The sequence below is a fragment of the Phodopus roborovskii genome, unplaced genomic scaffold (assembly GCF_943737965.1).
Source record: "Phodopus roborovskii unplaced genomic scaffold, PHOROB, whole genome shotgun sequence".
Classification (NCBI taxonomy): Eukaryota; Metazoa; Chordata; class Mammalia; order Rodentia; family Cricetidae; genus Phodopus; species Phodopus roborovskii.
This window is the reverse complement of record NW_026126469.1, coordinates 3,300,052-3,318,650: the sequence shown is the minus strand read 5'-3', so window position 1 is coordinate 3,318,650 and position 18,599 is coordinate 3,300,052. Positions and strand designations below refer to the sequence as shown.

The following is an 18,599-nucleotide window of genomic DNA, read 5'->3' as shown; positions in this document are numbered from 1 at the left end:
CACACACACTCGTATGGACACACAGCCAACCTATACAAAGGCACAAAGTTCCAACGCAAGGAAACAGTACACCTTGGCCCTGAATGCCAGCCTGAGCCCCACTGGGCTCTTCGGCTGCCATCCCATACACCCAGTGGACTCTAGGACCAGCATGGACAAACCATGCCATAGTGTCCAGTGTTACATAAGAGCCACAGCAGAACATACCACTTGATTCTAAGAAACCAGGCTGCACAGACCTGCAAAGCACACTCAGGTACATAGGTGGCCAAGGAGGTTTCTAGGCACAGTCTCCCTTCCCCTTACACAGCCTTGCCAGCTGGTACAGGTTTTCAAAGGCATTTTTATTCACTATTTTTGATGACTATAAATAAGTGTTTCCACTATGGAAAAGAAAGTTAGCACAGTACATTTTCATGACTGGGGAATGGATTTCTGAAGTCATGTTCAATGGTGTCAAAACTTAGGGAGAAAAAAATTAAAAATTAAAAACAAAACAAAAAACCCTGAAGGCTGGAATTCAGTTCTTTATAAAGTCCCTTGTAAAAACAAAACAGAATAAAAACACACCTTAAAGGGTGGGGAAATTTTTTAAAAAGAAAAAGGAAAAGGACAGAGTGATTCATTGCTTCTCTTCAGATTTCTCCTCAGCCTCATCTCTGGCCTCCTTCACAGAAAGGGCTTCCAGCTTCTCAGCTACCTTTTCGGCATTATCATTTTTGCCTGGTCCTGAAAAACAGGCAAAGGCATTAAGACAATAGAGAAGTCTGGCTGTGAGACTATACTACTCTCAGCACAGGCTCAAACCACTACCTAAGCATCAACCACCACTCTCAGATGGGCCCAAGATGGGCAAGCTGCTTGCTGGTGGTACCCACTGAGCTGCTCAGTGATGTATGGTCACCAACACAGGCCTCGTCTGTGTTAGTAAGTGACCAGGACACAGAATTCTTTGAGAGAAAATGAGGAATATCTTAAAAGTCCTTTCACCCCTGGGTTCCAGAAAACTGTAACTCAGCTCTGTACCTGACACTGAGTACAAACACTATAAAGCCTCCAAGGAATCACATGTCCCCAGGCAGCTGCATGACCCCCATTGGCAGAGGCCACCACAGCACCCTGGAATGTTTCTTTGGCAGACAGAAAAAGCACCAGACTGGAGATGCAGCCAGGTGCAGAGTGAATCTGCATGGAAGCTCCACCACCCATCCTCATCACCTCCCAGGGCACCATGTCACCTTTCTTTTCTCTCTCTTCAATTTCTTTCCTGCATTCTTCAAACTTTGTTTTGAACTTTTGTGCATCTGTAGAGAGAAGAGACTGAGTGAGCATTCTCAGAGCAGAGTGGCAATTCCCTGATATTCTCAAGAGCCAACTCATGGTTCCAAATGGCATTTCTTCCTTTTTTTTTTTTTTTTTTTTTAAAAAAAAAAAAAAAAAAAAACACTCTTTTGATACATACCCCTGGCTGTCCTGGGACTCAAGAGACTGGCCACCTACCTTTGCCTCCCAAGGCGCTGGGCTTAAAGACATGTGCCATCATGCCCAACCCTAATGGCAGCTCTGACACCTAAAACCTGCAGTGTGCTCAGCTATCTCAACAATTCAGATAGCCATGGGCCAAGGCCCTTCTTGCTACAGGCTCTACTCCTGTTGGAAGGGCTACCAGACACATAATACACTCCTAGACCAAGGGCAAGTTTCACTTTCACAGGAGAACCAGCCACTAAGGCATTGGCCATGGTACCTCCATGATCCCCAGGGCACAGCTTTGTAGCAATTCAGACTAGAAAGTCTGAAGAGAGATCAGTCAGGGCTTTTGAATCCCTGTAATCTTTGCTGGAACAGGTGCCCAAGCATCCATAGGGGACACCAGTGTCCCAGGCTTCAGGCACCAGAAACCAAGCAGAAGTAGCAGCAGTAGGAAACTCTAGGGTGTGTCTCTGTTGATGCACTTGATGGAGTCAATGGAATGCAACAACTATATATACAGACCCTTACTATCTCACACAGCGGGCAGGAAGGTTCTGCATGCTTTGGGTCAATGTCAAATTCCCCAACACAGCAGCTGACCCACAGGTGGGCAAGTTCTGCTTACTCTCAGCATTTAGGAAGCGGATGGCGAGCAGCTCAGGCTTGGGGCACTCATCAGCAAAGTCAGCGTGGGTATTCCAGACCCAGGCGCGGTCACTGCCAGCATTCGGCTTCAGCTCCATCATCGGTGTAACTAAAGGAGAGAGGCCTGTAAAGGACAGCAGGACCCTCGCCCAACCACCCAGCCCTCACCCAGAGCAACCTGCTGACCAAGTGAGAGACCCACTTCAGCCAACATAGAGGCTGGGACCTGAGATCCAAGTTGTTATACCCAATTACCATCTGAGCCAAGCAACCACCATATTGGAGAGTTCAACTATGGCCACTTGCAGATTATCCTAGCTGGGCTTGACTGTTTACATCCCCTCAAGGGTAGAGAGGGTCAGAGACTCACTGGAGCAACCAGCTACTCCCTACCATTAGCTGTGTACAGCTCGGCCCTAATTGCATATGCCCTCCTCCAGGAGGGGCTAGAGTATTAAGATAGGAAAGACTAGGGGAGAGAGAGGGGCCACACCTATGAAGAAACCATCATCCCTGCTAGGTCAAGGCTTTCCAGGTACAGCCTGATGGATGGGGTAAGGAGCACCCACACCCCTGTAAGTAACATCTCACCTTTTGACCTTTTAAGAAAGCCCAATAAATTCACTGGTTCCCCAAAGTAAACTGTGATGGCATCACACCTTGATTTGTCATTGGGACCTTGGGAGAAGTACAGGCATTGCTTATGTCTGTTCCTAGGAAGGAATTTTAACATAAGCACACAAAACCCTAGGCACTAATTAATGTCAACCATATCTGCTTAAAATGAAGATAATCCCCTTGTGGGAAAAAGTTCAGAACCCTGAAGCACAGGATGTGCCATTCAGGCTCAAATTTTCCTAAGGGGGTTCAACACACAGTTACAAACACATGCCCACACCAACATGAACCTGGCTGACTGAAAGGTGGGAACACAGAGGCGAAGGACCCTGAAATCAGGGATATATCACACAGTGCAACTACTCAGTTGACCCTTTATAGTCCTGGGAGATCTATCTGAGCGGTAAAGACACAAGTAATAAACACTGGAGTCCCATGACAGATGCTAGTATGTCACCGAAGACAAGCCATGGCTTATAACAAACATGTTGATCCTGAATTCATCGGGTCCTACAGAACCAGAGAGCTAAGGGGGAAGGTTACAGCATTGACAGCTGGACCCCTCCACTGAAAAGAAAGCCTACTTGTCTGTAATATTATTCACTGGTGTTTAAGTTCAGCCGCTGGTCCCTGTGCCCTTGGCAGCATCTCCAGGATTCTAGGGAGGCCTGTGAACTAATCTGACCAGTCCCACACGACAGACAAAGCTGGAGGTCAGGTATCTGAGCTGCAGCAGCACATGGTGGCCTCAGAAACTCTGCACACCACCCACACTCTCACTATCCTACACCTTACACCTTACTTGATGCCTGTGGTGGTCTGAATGAGAATGGCCCCATTTGACTTCAAAACCAGTGTAAAGGTGTTAGGGAAGAACAGACTCTACACAGCTGCTTTGTCCTCTACATGCTGACTCACGAGGAAAACAAGATTTTTAAATTTAGAAAAAACAAAAACAAAAAAAATACAGATTTTGAACTTGATCTACCAGGATCAAGACCTTAAAAGACAAACAGGACACAGATGGTTTGCTGAGACCTCTTTTTTGGACCCACAGGGCCATACCTGGCCAAGAGCCCTCCTCCCTCACCATCTTCCCAACCCTGTTCCCTTCTTGCACTATCCCAGGAACAGCTGGGGGTAGAGCAGATCAGAAACTGAAAACAGCTTTGGCAGCAGACCCCTGCAACTTGCCCAAATAATATACAAATATACTGACTGCATCACCTATCCTGAGCTCTGCATCTGCCCTGACCCAGTCAGCATTCTGTAACCTCCATAGTTAGTTCAGAGGTTTGTCTGAATCCCCTGCTCCCCTGGTAGCCAGCTCCTGAGAGGTCTAGGTGTATAGACATGAAAGAGCACATACTATAGTGGTTGGCGCATATCTTCAGAGTCTTGTCCCTCCTCATGAGCAGGCGGATGGTCCCCTTCTCCTTATGCTTCAGGAGCTTGACATCACCAGTGCCTCGCTCCTTCCATTCTGGCAGGTCATTCTCTGAAGCAAACCGGAATAGCTTTGCTCGCCTGTAAGAAAAGCCAGCAAGGAGACATTTAGACAAAGAGGGAACTCACACCTAGACCAATTACCCCAAAAGAATACATGTTCTCTGGATGCTGAACATATGGGTACTGTTGGGACACCTTTCCTAAGGCCTTTGAGCACCAAGAATTACTAGTCAAAATACCACCCAGGGAAGCAAATAGCCAAGCAAATTCCATATTTTTACTTCACAGCCAGAAAGATATTCATAGCAGAAGCATTTTCCCCAGGGGAGGCATCTAAGAGTACACATGACTCAAGAGGTTGGTAACCTACATGGGTGCCCTTTAACTGCACAAAACCTCAGGGATACCATGCCCAGCACCAGCTTCCTGCCACAAGGAACCTTTTTAGTCTCAGGGTTCAGGCACCTAGACCAGCTGAGTCCAGCGCTCCTATCCCTCAAGCTGAGCCAATACCCTTCCTTTTCAGCCCTCATCTGCCTCTGCTTCTCTGTCAAAGCCTCTGCTCTCCTCCAAACTCAAGGGAGACTACATCTTCACCCAATTCCTAAGAGAAAACCTGAAAGCCCTGATGTAAGGCCCAAGATGCTGGCCTCCAGAACACACAAAGGACCATGCACAGGAAATCAGGAGTCATTGCAACTGACAAAATCAAATACCACCTAACTCCAGGGACGCCACCCTTGCCCAGTGCTCTGGCCTACCACCTTCTGGGCACAAAGGTGTCATATGGCTCTCCTCAAGCAGGGCTCCCTCCCCCCATTTCAGAGCAGATGAACCTTAATCTGACATTTTAGACATACCTGAAAGAGGGGGATGTCAGAGACACATAATCTTTTGTTAGCATGTACCTGAACCCAGTGTCCAGCAATTCTGAGCATAAGCAACAACAAGCCAGTCTCTGCTGTGATGTGAAACTAGATACAAGATAGCTTGTGCTCAGCTATCTTGGCTGATGGCACAGGTCTATAATCCTAGATATTAAGGAACCCAAAGCAAATGAATAGCAAGTTCAAGACCAGGTATGTAGAATTGGGGGGGGGGGGGAGAAGAAACACGCTAAAGATACAGCTCAGTATAGTATATGCCTAGCATGTGTTCAGTCACCAGGCCAGTAAAACAAGACAACAGCAAAATCAAAGTTTACTGAAGTACTGCTACAGTTCCTCATTGAAGAGTCTAAGTGGCAAATACAAGGTAATCTTTAATAAGCAATTTTGATTATTAAGCCACTTCCACTGACATTTTGAAGACTCAGAACCAAGTACATGTAGACTACAGATTTGAATTTATGCGCAGCATTAACTTAATTTCCAAATTCACATTAATAACAATTAGAAGCATCCTTTAGAAGGTAAAGAGGGTTAGCTGGAATCAAGAGTACTGAACAATGGCACTAGTGGGGATGTAAAAGACAGACTGAAATTAGCAAGTTCCTTGATTTTACTACATGATACACTGCCACATTAAGACATGACAGAGGCCCATACCATATGCTAGCACTATGCTCTCAGATCTCAGACTTCCTAACCTGCAAAACCATGAGCTGGAGGCTGGAGAGATGGCTCAGCAGTTAAGAGCACTGGCTGTTCTTCCAGAGGACCACATGGCAACTCAAAACTGTCTGTAACTCTAGTCCCCAGGGATCCGCTGCTTTCTTCTGGCCTCCTTGGGCACCAGGCTGCACATTGTGTAGAGACATCCATGTAGGAAAAACACCCATACACATATAAAATTAAAAAAAAAAAAAAAAAAAAAAAAAAAGAGCAAACAAGAGCTAAACAAACCTGTTCTTTAAGGATACCCAGTTAAGGCAACAGAAAACAAAGCAGAAAGAAAAAAAGGGAAAGAAAGTTAAGATTCCCTGCTCAACAAAGGAAGGAAGCCCCAACCCCCAAGAAGGTTCTCACTATGTAGCCCTGGCTGTCCTAGAACCCAGAGATCTATCTGCCTGTCTCCCAAATGCTGGGATTAAAGGTGTGAACACCACAACCTGCTGAACTTCAGATTCTTAGAGGCAAGGTACAAGGGGAAACACCCAGGTGGCAGAATGATGATGGGGACACCCTTTATATGACTGGCCACAAGGGCACCAGGAAAGGTTTGGCAGATGAATGGCTGAATTGTCAAGGTAAGACTAGTCACCACACAACTCCAGACCTTTTCTTATTCTTAGAACAGCCTTTATCAAACTGGGGCCAAGCCATGAAATTCACAGGGATCAATCATAATGTTTCCCGTCATCCCAGGATTCTTCTGCAATGTTCCAGACCAAAAAAATTATAAATAAATAAATAAATAAATAAATAAAATCACAAAGAGGCTATACTCAAGCACAAGAGAAGCAATACCCAGCTAAGTTCCTAGCTTGGCTGGCTAGCTCTTCCAGAAAGCAAAGAGGACAGCATGGTCCCCCTGTGGTTGTTGGGTTCTGCAAGTTTTTAAAGAAATGCCCTGTGGAGACTCCTTCCTATTGGGCCATTTCTGTCTTATCAACCCATCTAAAGATACTTCCAGGGACATCTCAGCAGACTTACATCTTAAAAAGTTCCTCTTCATCTTCCTCCAGTGTTTTAATTTCTTGTTCAGGAAGAGAAACTATTGGCTCAAATTGGGGGTCATGGTTGGATTCATCTGCATTCTCTGTGGAGGTATCATGGTCCTCATGACTGTCCTGTGCAGAAAGGGAAGGAGAGGTGATGCTGCTGGCTTGTGAACTTGGCCCACAATGGGCATCCGTCATCAATCACAAATGGCACCTGGAAAACGAAGACAGGCCTCCCCTAAACTGGAAAATAAATCTTCTGTCTTTGACATCAACAGTTTGCATTTACAACCAGCATCACAAAAATCACACGATAGCATGCAACAAGACAATGGATTACAACCCTGCACATCCAAACATCAATCAGTTCCACACACACACCACAGTCCTTGGCAAAGTAGCTTGGAAGAAACTCCCTCCTTACTCTGTAAATGAATTCAAAAGGAAGAGCAACCTTAACAATTCCTACTCAAGACTATCCAAGCACTTGTTAGTTCACTAGGAAGATAAGCTGCTACGGAACTGCTAGCATTTACATTCCTCTAGCATTTTACAAGTTTGGAAAGTTAAGTTGAAAGAAGCTTAAAAAACTGACAAATAAGCCCTATGATTCTGACCCAACTTGAAGGATTACAAGGGCATGCAGGTTTAAAATCTGACAAGATCACGTGCTTTGATAATACAGAAAAAACTCAGACTCACACTACCTAACTCCACAGGATAAAGACACAGAAGCCCTTCGTTCGGATTCACAGCATTGCGGCTCCGCTGCGGCCGACACGCGAGCCACCAACAAAGCCGCCCCCGCCCTGAGTCCGCGCGTCTAATAATCTGTACCCCGCGCAGGAACGCGAGCTTCCGCCACCGACGGAGGTGGCGGTTCCAGGCGTAATGACCGAATGAATGAAGGGATCTGTGGGCAACTGGAAGAAGGATTTCTCGATGCTGGTGGAAACATCACAAGGGGGCCAAGACGAAGGAAACCGGCCGCTGCCAGGCCCCCAGGCAAAGCCGGGAGCCCGGTGTGGTGATGGCTTCCCTTACGCACATCACAAGGTCACGCGCCGCCCCGCAGCCCCCGAGACCCGAGGCTTGGCCAGCAGCTCCCACTCCAGGGACCCAAAGACTTCGAGACCCCCAGGTCCGGGCGCCTCGACAGGCCCCGAACCTGCAGGCCAGCGAGGGTTGGCGACCGAGGCGCGGGCCTCCCACGTGGCCGCCCATAGCGGCCCTTGCCTCCCTGCCTGCCGGGCCCCACCCGGGCCTCGCCGTACCTTGGCGGCCGCCATGGGGGCGCGGCGACGGCGGCTCGACTGGCTCAGGCGTCGCGGCTCGGCGGCCTCTGGGCGGCTAGTCGCAGCTCCTTTTCCTCCGCGTCTGGCGCCGGCGTCTCCCGCCCGTCCGCTCTTCCCTCCGCCCCCCGACCCGAACCCTGACCTCTGACCCCAGCGGCGGGAAACGCGCCGTGATTCAAAACCACTGCAGCTTTATTGGCTCTGACGGCGGACAGTCATTGTCCGGCCCGCCCCGCACTTCCCGCCAAAACGCCCGCGGCGCATGCCCGGCCGCGCCTCAGCCTGCGGAGCGCGCTCTCCCGGCGACCAACGCGCGCACTTCCGTCGGCAAGCCCTAAGTGTCTTTGACGTCTGTGTGAGCGGCTGGTGGAAGGATCAGTCAGGACTGGGCGCGTGGCGGTGACGTCATCGGAAGCCACGCCCTTAGCGAAGCCAGGCGCGGCTAGTGTGCACTGGCCTATTAGAGGCAGGCAAGGCTTGTGGCTCTACTTGGTTTCTGGGGACCGGGTGGTGCATCGCTGTCCCTCAGTGCCATTCTGAGCACCCAAGTTTTGAGTACCTCTCCTGCGTAAGGAGAAGCTGTGGTATTCGCTTGCGGCGTCACACCTAATTTCTGAGCACTTCGTGTGTGAGAGACTTAGGTGGTGGCCCTCGTGAGCACCCTGGTCCGGGCGACAGACGAGCCAGGCGATGAGTGAGAAGCTGGACACGGAAGTAAAGCAAAGGGAAAGAGATGCAAGAGATGTGGACCTGGTGGGGTTGGGTAGCAATCGTTAATGTTGGATCAGAGCTAGGATGGGAGAAAACTGGGTCTCAAGAGTAGAAAGGAGCGAGTTTGGGCAGGGCTGGGTGTAGTGTACGCTAGTGGAGATCTATCTGGCAGTGTGGTTTAGGGAGCTAGCCCGAGGCGGTTATGCTAGCTACAGCCTTCAGCCTGGCACGTCTGTCCCCCACACAGATTCGGGAGCACATGGAGGGCTGCAGCCCAGATGCCAGTGCAGTACAAAGCCTTGTAGTCCAAGAATGTCAAGAACAGAAAGAGGGGCCTGGACCAGCTGCCGGGCCTGAAACTCAGCCTGGGCTCTACAGCTACATAAGGGATGACCTGTTTACCTCAGAGATCTTTAAACTGGAGATGCAAAATGTGCCTCGCCATGCCAGCTTCAGTGACGTTCGACGCTTTTTGGGCCGTTTTGGCCTACAATCCCACAAAATCAAACTCTTTGGACAACCACCATGTGCCTTTGTAACATTTCGCAGCGCTGCTGAACGAGACAAAGCCTTGAGAGTGTTGCATGGCGCTCTCTGGAAAGGCCGCCCACTCAGCGTGCGCCTGGCTCGACCCAAGGCTGACCCCATGGCTAGGAAGAGGCGGCAGGAAGGTGATGGTGGGCCATCAGTTACGCAGATTGCCGACGTGGTGACCCCTCTTTGGACAGTGCCCTACTCCGAGCAGCTGGAGCAGAAGCGGCAGGAATGTGAACGGGTGCTGCAGAAACTGGCCAAGTGAGTGTGTCACTGACATCCCTACCAGAGCTGGGTTTTACTCTTGGCCCGCTCCACTATCCCTGTCCTCTGTTCAAGACACCCACAGGGAGTAAGTCAGGGTTTCTCAGCCTGTGGGTCATGACCTCTTGGAGTGAGTCAGGAGTCATCTAAGACCATTGGAAAAGATATTTACATTATAACTCATAACAGTAGTAAAACTGGACATAAAGTAGCCCCCAAAATAATTTTATGGTTAGGGTCACTACAACAAGGAAATATATCAGAGGGTGGCAGCATTCGGAAGGCTGAGAGCCACCTGGTATAAGTGGTCAACTGAGCTGGTTAGTAATGCCCCTATGGTTTACCAGTGGGATAGGCCTCATGTGAGTGGAGAACAGATGTAACTCCAACAGTGATGTGCTTCATTCTACAGGGAAATTGGGAGCACTAACCGTGCCCTGCTACCCTGGCTGCTCACACAGAGACAACGACACAATAAGGCTTGTTGTCCACTGGAGGGGGTCAGGCCATCACCCCAGCAGGTCAGGCTGACTACAAAATCCCATTGTATGCTTGGGAAGGGGGAGGTTGGCCTTGTTTAGTTTTGTCATGCAGTGGTCTCACATATTAGGCATATACTTTAACGCTGGGTCGATCCATCATCCTATTTTCTTATAAACTTTATCCACCACTTTTCTTGTTTTTTGTTTCTTCCTGGTGTTGGATAAGCCAGCAGTAAAACATTATTTTGCCTGCCAACCCAACCCTATAAGAGTTTTTGTTCACTCTGGTGTTTCTTCTGGTACTAGGCAATCAAAGTTCAGATCTGGCTGCCTGTTTACCACCTTCTCTCCTGCAGACTGAATATCGTAATAAGTGTGAGTTTCTGGTCGGAGTTGGGGTAGATGGAGAAGACAACACTGTTGGTTGCCGGTTTGGCAAGTACAAGGGTGGAACATGTGCTGTGGCAGCCCCCTTCGACACTCTGCACATTCCACAGGCCACTAAGCAGGTGGTGAAGGCCTTCCAGGAATTCATTCGGTGGGGACCTGGCTTGGGGTTGGGTTCCTGGGAAGCCCCAATCCATCTGGAAGCAGAGGGTGTGGGCTTTGCCCTGGCAGTTGTGGGGTGAGAGGCAGGATGCTGGGATAGACAGGCTCACACCAGGTACTAAGAGACACTTGTGGCTTCCTCAGGTCTACCCCATACTTGGCATATGACCCTGAGACATATACAGGCCACTGGAAGCAGCTGACTGTTCGCACCAGCCGCAGAGGCCAGGCCATGGCCATTGTCTACTTCCACCCCCAGGTCTCAGGCAGTGGTCTTGTTGGGGGAGGTCTTGTTGCCTTTTGCTTAGTCTGATGGGTTTTTTGTATTCTCTGCTGCAGAAACTGAGCTCGGAGGAGGTGGCAGGGCTGAAGACCTCCCTGGTGTACCATTTCATGGAAGGACCAGGCAAGGCCAGTGGGGTGACCTGCCTCTACTTTGTGGAGGAGGGACAGAGGTGAGGAGCCTAGGTGGGGACAGGAAAGGTCTTCAGGTAAGCCAGTGACACCGACAGATCTGCTGCTTCTCATGTAGAAAGACTCCCAGCCAGGAAGGCCTGCCCCTGGAGCATATGGCTGGTGACCACTGTATCCAGGAGGACCTGCTGGGACTAACCTTCCGCATCTCCCCTCATGCATTCTTCCAGGTAGCATGTCCCTTAATGAACAAAACACAGGGAGGCTGGGTGTGGTATCAAGTGTGGTGTGAAGGGGAAAATAAGGAGTGTGTAGTAACTAGCCTCTCAAAGAGATTTATAGAGAACATTTAGGTAACTGGAGCTAAGGAAGGGGTAATTTGCCACTGATTATTTTGTGGCTAACCCAATGATGTGTGGCCTTATTGCCTCCTGCCAAACCCAGAGCAGGATACTTAATAGTCTCCTTAGGTTTTGAGATATTCTCAGTGTCATGGAAAACCCTACTATGGAGATGGAGGGGGAGAGATTCCAAGGTCTATAGCATAATATATGAAGTCACTCAGTTGGCCTAGGGGAGTTGTGAAGTCAGGGGGAAAAAAAGCTTTTCATTGTTGGGGGTGTGTTTTGTAAAGATTTAGTCTTTAAAGGCCAGGAAAGTGAATGAGGTCACTAGTATGCAGAGAGGGATCCAAGCAGTAGGGGGTGCTAGCCTACACTAGAGTACACCATGGCTAACTAACCTGCAGGTAAACACGCCTGCAGCTGAAGTGCTCTATACAGTCATCCAAGAATGGGCTCAGCTGGATGGGGGCAGCACCGTGCTGGATGTGTGCTGTGGCACTGGCACCATAGGCCTGGCCCTGGCCCAGGTAAGCCTCCCAGGACATCTCCCTACTGAGTGCTGAAGCTAGCCACTATCACATCTCAGATATAGCCCAGTTGTGTTGTTTCCTCCTTTCCTGAGCAACCAGGGAAATGAGGCTTATCTATCTCTCTGTTTCAGAAGGTGAAGAGAGTAGTTGGGATTGAACTGTGCCAGGAAGCTGTGGAGGATGCCCGTGTGAATGCCCTCACCAATGGTGAGAACCTCTACAAGCACAACACAGCAAACAAGTGGTCTACTACCTGTCTTGAGGGTCTTCTGAGGAATGGGGCCCTATACAGACCTCTGGCTAAAGGCAGAAAAGCTTGGGCTACATGCTCTCTAAGCCTGCTAGTTCCTCCCAGTGCCTGGCCTTGAGTCCATTATGACAACTATGACATTATCTTTTCTAGAGTTGAGCAACGTTGAGTTCCACTGTGGCAAAGCTGAGGATCTTGTGCCAGGCTTGGTGAGCAGACTGTCCTCCCAGCGACTTGTAGCTGTCCTAGACCCACCACGGGCTGGCCTACGTGAGTGGCTTCCATTTGGGGAGGTAGCACCAGAAGGGGAAAAAAAAATGCTATGTTGGGTTGTCTACTACTAGGAGAGACTAGCCCCTCTGTGCCTTGTCAGATTCCAAGGTGATTCTGGCCATTCGTAGAGCTGAGAACATCAAGCGACTCCTGTATGTTTCGTGCAATCCCCGGGCAGCCATGGGCAACTTTGTGGAGTAAGTGGGGGGAGAGGGGGTGGGGGATACACCACCACAACATGTATCTGCCACCTATAGAACTTCTAACTAATAGTGGTACCTCCTTCCTACCATAGCCTCTGTAGGGCCCCATCTAACCGAGTAAAAGGCATCCCATTCCATCCTGTCAAGGCTGTGGCCGTGGACCTGTTCCCACAAACTCCACACTGTGAAATGCTTATCCTGTTTGAGAGGATGGAACAACATCCTAATGGCATAGGAACACTGGGGCATCAAGACTCTCAAACTCCAAGAAATCTCCCTGATGCCACCCCACTGGAAACAGAGAGTGCTCTCTCGTCCTAGGTTCTGGGAATTGGACAAGTACACAGCAAAAGCTTAGAATTCCTTACAGCTTTCTATTAAGATAATAGGCAGGCAAACAGTAGTGTGGGCATGAGGCCTACCTAGCTGGTACTGATTCAAAAAGTATGAACACCTGTGTCCTCTATAATAAACAATTGTTGACTTGCTGATGTTTTTTCGACTCATTCCTACTTGCTATCCACTAAGGTATAAGAGAGTAGGTCCTCAGGCTTAAGCCTGGCCAATCCTTTCAGAAAGGCAGAAAGGATTGGAGACTTGGTATTTGACAAACCTACGACTGTGCCCAGCTTTGTTGTGTGCTTAATGGAATGCCAGGGCTTGCTTAAATGTATCCCCACACAAGAGGTTGTAGGACCAAATACCAATCAACCAAGTATTCCAAGGGAGTGAACACTGAGGATGGCCCCTGTACATAATAACTGCTGAATACACATCTATGCTGTTCTGAGTTCACATGGAGTCAACTGTGTATCCTTAAAAATACACTTGGCTCCAGGACTATCTGGCCAGTTGAAGATCCACAAGCATCCAGAAGAAAGAAACCAGCCATTCCCTTTTGGACAGTTTTATGTGTTCAGACCATCAGGGTGTGTCTACAGCCATGGCCAGCAGCATCTACACAGGCTTCCAGCATTGTAGCATGGCTGTGCATTTAAGACTCACCCACCTAAGAGACAGGGAGGGCACTGGAGACCAGGAGTGTTGCAGCACCTGTTGTTGACATTGGCTGGGCCAGTGGGTCTATAGAGAGTTCACCTTGACCATGTACATGTGTTCATGCTTTCTCAAAGGCAAATCTGTCTGAAGGGCAATGGTCAGTCAAAAGCCCAATCACAACTGTGAATGGAAGGCAAGAAAGAAGGAATCAAGTATCCAGTCCCAGCAACTTGATTTGGAAGGTTCTTTTGCCAAGATTAACACAGAAGTTAATTGCTGTCACACAGGTGATTGGGGGGGGGTGGGGGGATAGATATAGTGTTGGGATGCCCATAGCTGCTATCCTGTCTTTCTAACAACATATGCCATCATGTATCTTCAGGTATAGATGAGACATACCTGAGAACATGAGTACAGCCCCTCTGAGCAGATATTGGGGTAGGCCAATACTGATCAAGACTCAGGCTCTCAATATGCCTATACTTAATACCCATCTCCAGGTGCTAAACAGTGAGCATAGGTGGACAAAAAAAAAAAAAACTAAATCTGCCACCAGGCCTGGCAGTACAGAACAGCCACACCTGAAATCCAGAGAAGCCATTAACTACTTGTCATGTGCAATGCCAGCTCTTGGTCAGTGAGGGGCTGCAGCCACTGAAGGCCTTGTTTTCTATTTATTGCAAGTCCATCTGTTGAAATGCATGATTCTAAATCTATCTTTCACTTTCACTGCAAAAGTTTCTTTTCAAATTCTAAAACATCATAAAAGCTTTAAAAATTGATGAACAGATGGACTTGATTGTGTAAAAATCTTTGTTAAAAAACAGTTGTTAGAATTCATTGAAGGTGGGAGCTTAGGTATCGAGAAGACAGCTGTCAGGGCATTAAGACATAGTAATAATAATAAAAAAAATAGACTGCAACCCAAGAGCCAATCAGATTAACACTCAGTATCTTGACAGTTCAATATCTTGACTAATCTCTGAAAAGTAGTTCTGGTGCTAAAATTTTGTTTTATTTTAAGCCAAAATAGCCTGAAATACTCCTTTCAGTTATAACTTTTTCAGAGGAAAATGGGAAACAGACAAAGCAGGTAATACAGGATACCTGTATCTTCAGACCAGGTCTCACTGGCTCCACCAGAAGGAACCATGGGCAAAGAGGGTAAGGGCAAAGGGACTAACTGGCATCATAGGCCAGGCAAAGCTATAAAACCTGGTCATCTCATCTACCAACCAAGTATCACTACTTGTCAGTGCATATAGTGTACTAAAATTCATGAAAACCTTCATAAAAACAATCGGCAGCAGATACATACAAGCAGGATCTACAGCTATCAGCTTCCACTTGTGTAGTTACTTATAGCTGATCCTTAAATATATCAAGTCACACTGAGAACAGCTTCCAGAAGAACTGCTTCTTTGCATGTGTGGTCACAGCTGTCCCCAAGTGCCAGAGCAGGGCCCAGACACTGCCACAGGAAAGGAACTTAGGTTGGAGGCCTGGTGCTGCAGTGATGTATGGCTGGTGGTCTTCTGGGTAGCACTGTTGGCCCATGCCGCCTACCTCATACATCCACTGTGCACAAAGGCTCACCGCCAGGCTGGGCAGATGCTACAATTGACATCTTGGGCTTCTTCCGTGTCTCCTCCTGGAAGAACAGAGGTCACTAGTATTAGAGGTGGATCCAGCAAAGAGGTTCACAAAGGTGAAAGGGTGGAAGCCCCTGAATTCCGAGCACAAATGCTTGTGATACCTGGCTAGGAGGGAAGGTACAGGGAGCGGGCTGGGTTGGGCCAGGCCAGGAGGGTCTCCTCAGAATGCCAGGGTAGACTCCCATGTGCTGCTGCTTCCCTGGCAATCTAGAGACACCCAGAACGGAAGAATTTGCAACAAGCTGGGATCCACCCCACCAGGGTGAGTGTCATCCTACCCTTGCTTGCCTGAAAGTCCACTGAATTTCCCCCACAAATAGAACTGTGTGTCTTAGGCCTGTTGCCTTAACCTCCACAACTAACCAATCTCCCAAAAAGAGGTAAGCTTACTCCAACAGAAAAGGCCCACTCCCACCTGAGAGCAATAGAAAGACAAGTGGCAATAAATACTTGGTCCTCAGAGTTTGTGTTCATACCCTGGCCAATGTTAGCAGAGCTGGAATGGCTCCCAACTCAGAAGGCCTAAGGGTGTGTGTGGCTGTATTTCCTAAGGCCAGGAAACAATGTCAGTAACAGAGCTCCCTTGGGATAGGACAGCTCCACCAAGACTAACAAGTTGTACCTAGGCTTAACCATTCTATGATCTCTGTGTTATCCACTAAAAGGCCAGTGCACAATCCTTGCCCTCATACACCTGACTTCAAATTGGGACCTTTAACCACTAAACGGCTGGCCTGTTTGCTCTCTAACTTGGTATTTTAGGAAAATGCCATCCATGCTAGAAATTAAAATCCAACTTCGTCTAGAAGGAGGAATTAAGCAAGATTCAGAAAGGGGCTCCTAAGATCTACCTACAAGGAAGGAACTGGTCCAGCAATCCTGATGACTCAATAACTGTGGTATGGGCAGAAACAGTACAGGGGACTGCAGAATAGATGGTGAGTTTAGGGGGTAGGGAGGCAAATAGCCTGGGGGAGAAGTGAGAAAGGGAAATAATCACCCGCTCTGCAGCCAGCCTCTTCATCTCTTCTTGCAGCTTGCTCAGGATGTGAAGGTTGGGCCTGTTCTTCTTGGCATATTGCTGTAGCTCTATCACACTCTTGTCAGAGGTCTCCTAGGGACCCAAAGCCTGCTCTCAGAACTGCCAAGCAGCAGTGTGCTTGTGACTACCCAAAACAGGAGGATAAGGGCCTGGTGGGGCACAGATGTGCACACCAGTAGCCCCCCCACCTGTTATGAGACCTTGGCTACTGACAGATACCAGGTATACCAGGTATAAGCACAGCCCTGGGCTCCCTGGCATTCCCCCAGAAACTCTGTCCCTTCATCCATGATCACACCTCTGTGTTTACTGGCTGAGTATGAAAGTCAAGCACTCACTGTGCTGGGAACCCTCAGACAGTGACAAGGACATGGCTGACGCCAACTGAGACAAAACACAGCCAAACAGCCTGCCCAGCCATTCTCTTTGGTCCCTTATTGCCTTGCATGGTCAATGATGCTCACCGTCTTGGCATTTCAGTACTCCTATGCCAGACAAGAGCAAGAGCCATTCACCCTTCAGGCGAAGAAAGCCTCTGCCTATGGCTGCAGCAATGTTCCCTCTTTGTCTCAGCCCAAGACTATGTATAGCAAGTACTGCATCTACATTTCAACTTACAGAAAATGCAGCTCAGTGGTACAGCCCTTGCTTAGCTTGCACAAAGCCCTAGATACAATCTCCAGCAGTAGGAAGAGAGAGTAATCGGGAAAAGAAGCCCTGTTTATATTCTCCATGGGGCTCCTGGACCCCTTGCCTTGCCAGAATAGAACCTGAAGGGGTGCTGCACTGCTCCAGACTACTGGCTCAAGGGTTCACAGCAGTCTTCAGGGTCACCACCTATACTCCTCCAAATAATGGGATGGATCCTGATGATCCAGGTAGCTTGTATACATATATTAAGAGAAAATGTAAAAACTGCTGGTGATGTAGCTCAGTAGTAGAGCATTTGTCTAGCATGTACAAGGTTCTGGGTTCCATCCCTAGCACTTCAAAAAAGAAATAGCCAACACCCACTTCTGAGTACTTCCCTACACCCATTAGGTTTGGAGATTGACTTAAATTTTGAGAACTGGGTAAAAGCCACAGAAACAAAACAGGCAATATTCATTTTCTGTAAGCCACTGAGATCTTCAACTAAACAAGGATACACTAGTCTTGGGAACTGCCAAAGGACAGCTCCCAAGCTTTCACACAATTCAGCACCAGGTGGTGCCTGCATCTACTGTCTGATGTGTGGCAGTCCTAGTGCTCTAGGCATGTCTCCTAATGACAGCTCACACTTAAATGCTTGGCATATTCAAGAGGAAGATATAGTTTGGGTGTCCCCACCCCCAGTCTGCACAATCACTAGCACAACAAAGCAGAGAGTCATAATCAAATAGCAGTGCTAAGCCTGACCTGACAGCCAACCCCTAGATATGAGCTCTAAAGCAAGAAACAGGGAGGCACAGCAGCTGCAGGACAACCTGACAGTCTGGTTACCTGCTTCACCATTTTGCTGCTCTCACGGCCATACATGCGCAGTAAGGATCCCCAGTTCTTGACATGTGGATGCAGCAGCTGAAGGATTTTCTGAGAGGCCAATTGTTTCCCAACTCGTTTATTCTTACCTGTGACAGGAGAAAGCAAAGGTGGAGAGGAGTCACAAATATCCAGACAGGAGAACCTTTTCCTGGTACCTAGGGAGCCATGCAGAGGATTCCACAGGAAGGTAAACAGTGTTTTGCTACTGTGCTGGACACAATGACTCACAGTTCTAAGACCTGGACCCAGGTACCACCCTGCCAAGCAGCTTTCAGGAGATGCAGATACGGACAAATGGGAAAGCTATTAGCCAAGACACTGAAGCCTCCTCTCCAACAACCTACTCCACCCCACTTTCCTGCAACATATAGATTACTAGCAGCAAGGCTTCCTAAAGTTTGTGGCTCCTGAGGGTAGATGCCTGGGTAGAGGCACCATATGAAAGATGCTCTGAGCCAGGAGAGCTCTCCTTGCTGAAAGATCACTGGACTGCTCACTCCCTCAGTGTTCTCAGCAGCCTACCTCTTTGTAGGGTGCAGCAACAGCCACAGGTAACTGGGAATATCCAGGTCTAAATGTTCCCAGGGTCTTCTAGGTATCATCCCCTAATATATATACAAACTAATTTTTCCTACAGTGGTTACATAGTGTCTTACTTTATGGTTTTGTTTTTTACTTACTTTATAGGAGCATGGTCTCGCTATGTTGTTCAAGTTAGTACTGAACTCACATCCTCACATGAC

General features: G+C 48.4%; 3 protein-coding genes and 1 non-coding gene across 11 annotated transcripts in view; 1 reads left to right on the top strand and 3 right to left on the bottom strand.

Moving 5' to 3' along the window:
• Positions 1-325: 325 nt before the first annotated feature.
• Ranbp1 (RAN binding protein 1) lies at positions 326-8,229 on the bottom strand. The gene is made up of 6 exons (XM_051191047.1): positions 8,062-8,229; positions 6,780-6,916; positions 4,106-4,263; positions 2,099-2,227; positions 1,239-1,304; positions 326-729 (listed from the first exon to the last, which is right to left on the bottom strand). Exons 1-6 carry the CDS (start codon positions 8,074-8,076, stop codon positions 623-625), a joined length of 612 nt encoding a protein of 203 aa, XP_051047004.1. The 5' UTR covers positions 8,077-8,229; the 3' UTR covers positions 326-622.
• On the bottom strand, positions 1,065-1,189 carry LOC127227296 (small nucleolar RNA SNORA77). Its single transcript, XR_007834981.1, has one exon. It is a non-coding gene; the product is annotated as a small nucleolar RNA SNORA77 (small nucleolar RNA).
• A 373-nt stretch (positions 8,230-8,602) lies between the features above and the next one.
• Trmt2a (tRNA methyltransferase 2 homolog A) lies at positions 8,603-13,127 on the top strand. Of its 2 annotated transcripts, none has more exons than XM_051191045.1 (12): positions 8,603-8,796; positions 9,041-9,588; positions 10,004-10,112; positions 10,430-10,611; positions 10,767-10,881; positions 10,962-11,077; positions 11,155-11,266; positions 11,785-11,907; positions 12,042-12,117; positions 12,314-12,430; positions 12,534-12,630; positions 12,729-13,127. In XM_051191045.1, exons 1-12 carry the CDS (start codon positions 8,773-8,775, stop codon positions 12,955-12,957), a joined length of 1,848 nt encoding a protein of 615 aa, XP_051047002.1. In that variant the 5' UTR covers positions 8,603-8,772; the 3' UTR covers positions 12,958-13,127. The 2 variants fall into 2 exon arrangements, with proteins under 2 accessions (XP_051047002.1, XP_051047001.1); XM_051191044.1 differs by having other exon boundaries at positions 8,603-8,835.
• A 400-nt stretch (positions 13,128-13,527) lies between these two features.
• Dgcr8 (DGCR8 microprocessor complex subunit) overlaps positions 13,528-18,599 on the bottom strand; it is a 32,151-nt gene continuing 27,079 nt past the window's right edge. For 4 of the 7 annotated variants that reach the window (XM_051191042.1, XM_051191039.1, XM_051191040.1 and 1 more), the window contains 4 exons: positions 17,815-17,942; positions 16,291-16,404; positions 15,392-15,497; positions 13,528-15,286 (listed from right to left, as the gene is read on the bottom strand). In XM_051191042.1, the coding sequence (XP_051046999.1) occupies positions 15,396-15,497; positions 16,291-16,404; positions 17,815-17,942 (344 nt within the window). In that variant the 3' untranslated portion in view covers positions 13,528-15,286; positions 15,392-15,395. Of the gene's footprint in view, positions 15,287-15,391; positions 15,498-16,290; positions 16,405-17,814; positions 17,943-18,599 lie in introns of those variants that run through there. The other 3 variants (XM_051191043.1, XR_007834943.1, XR_007834944.1) reach the window with 3 other exon arrangements.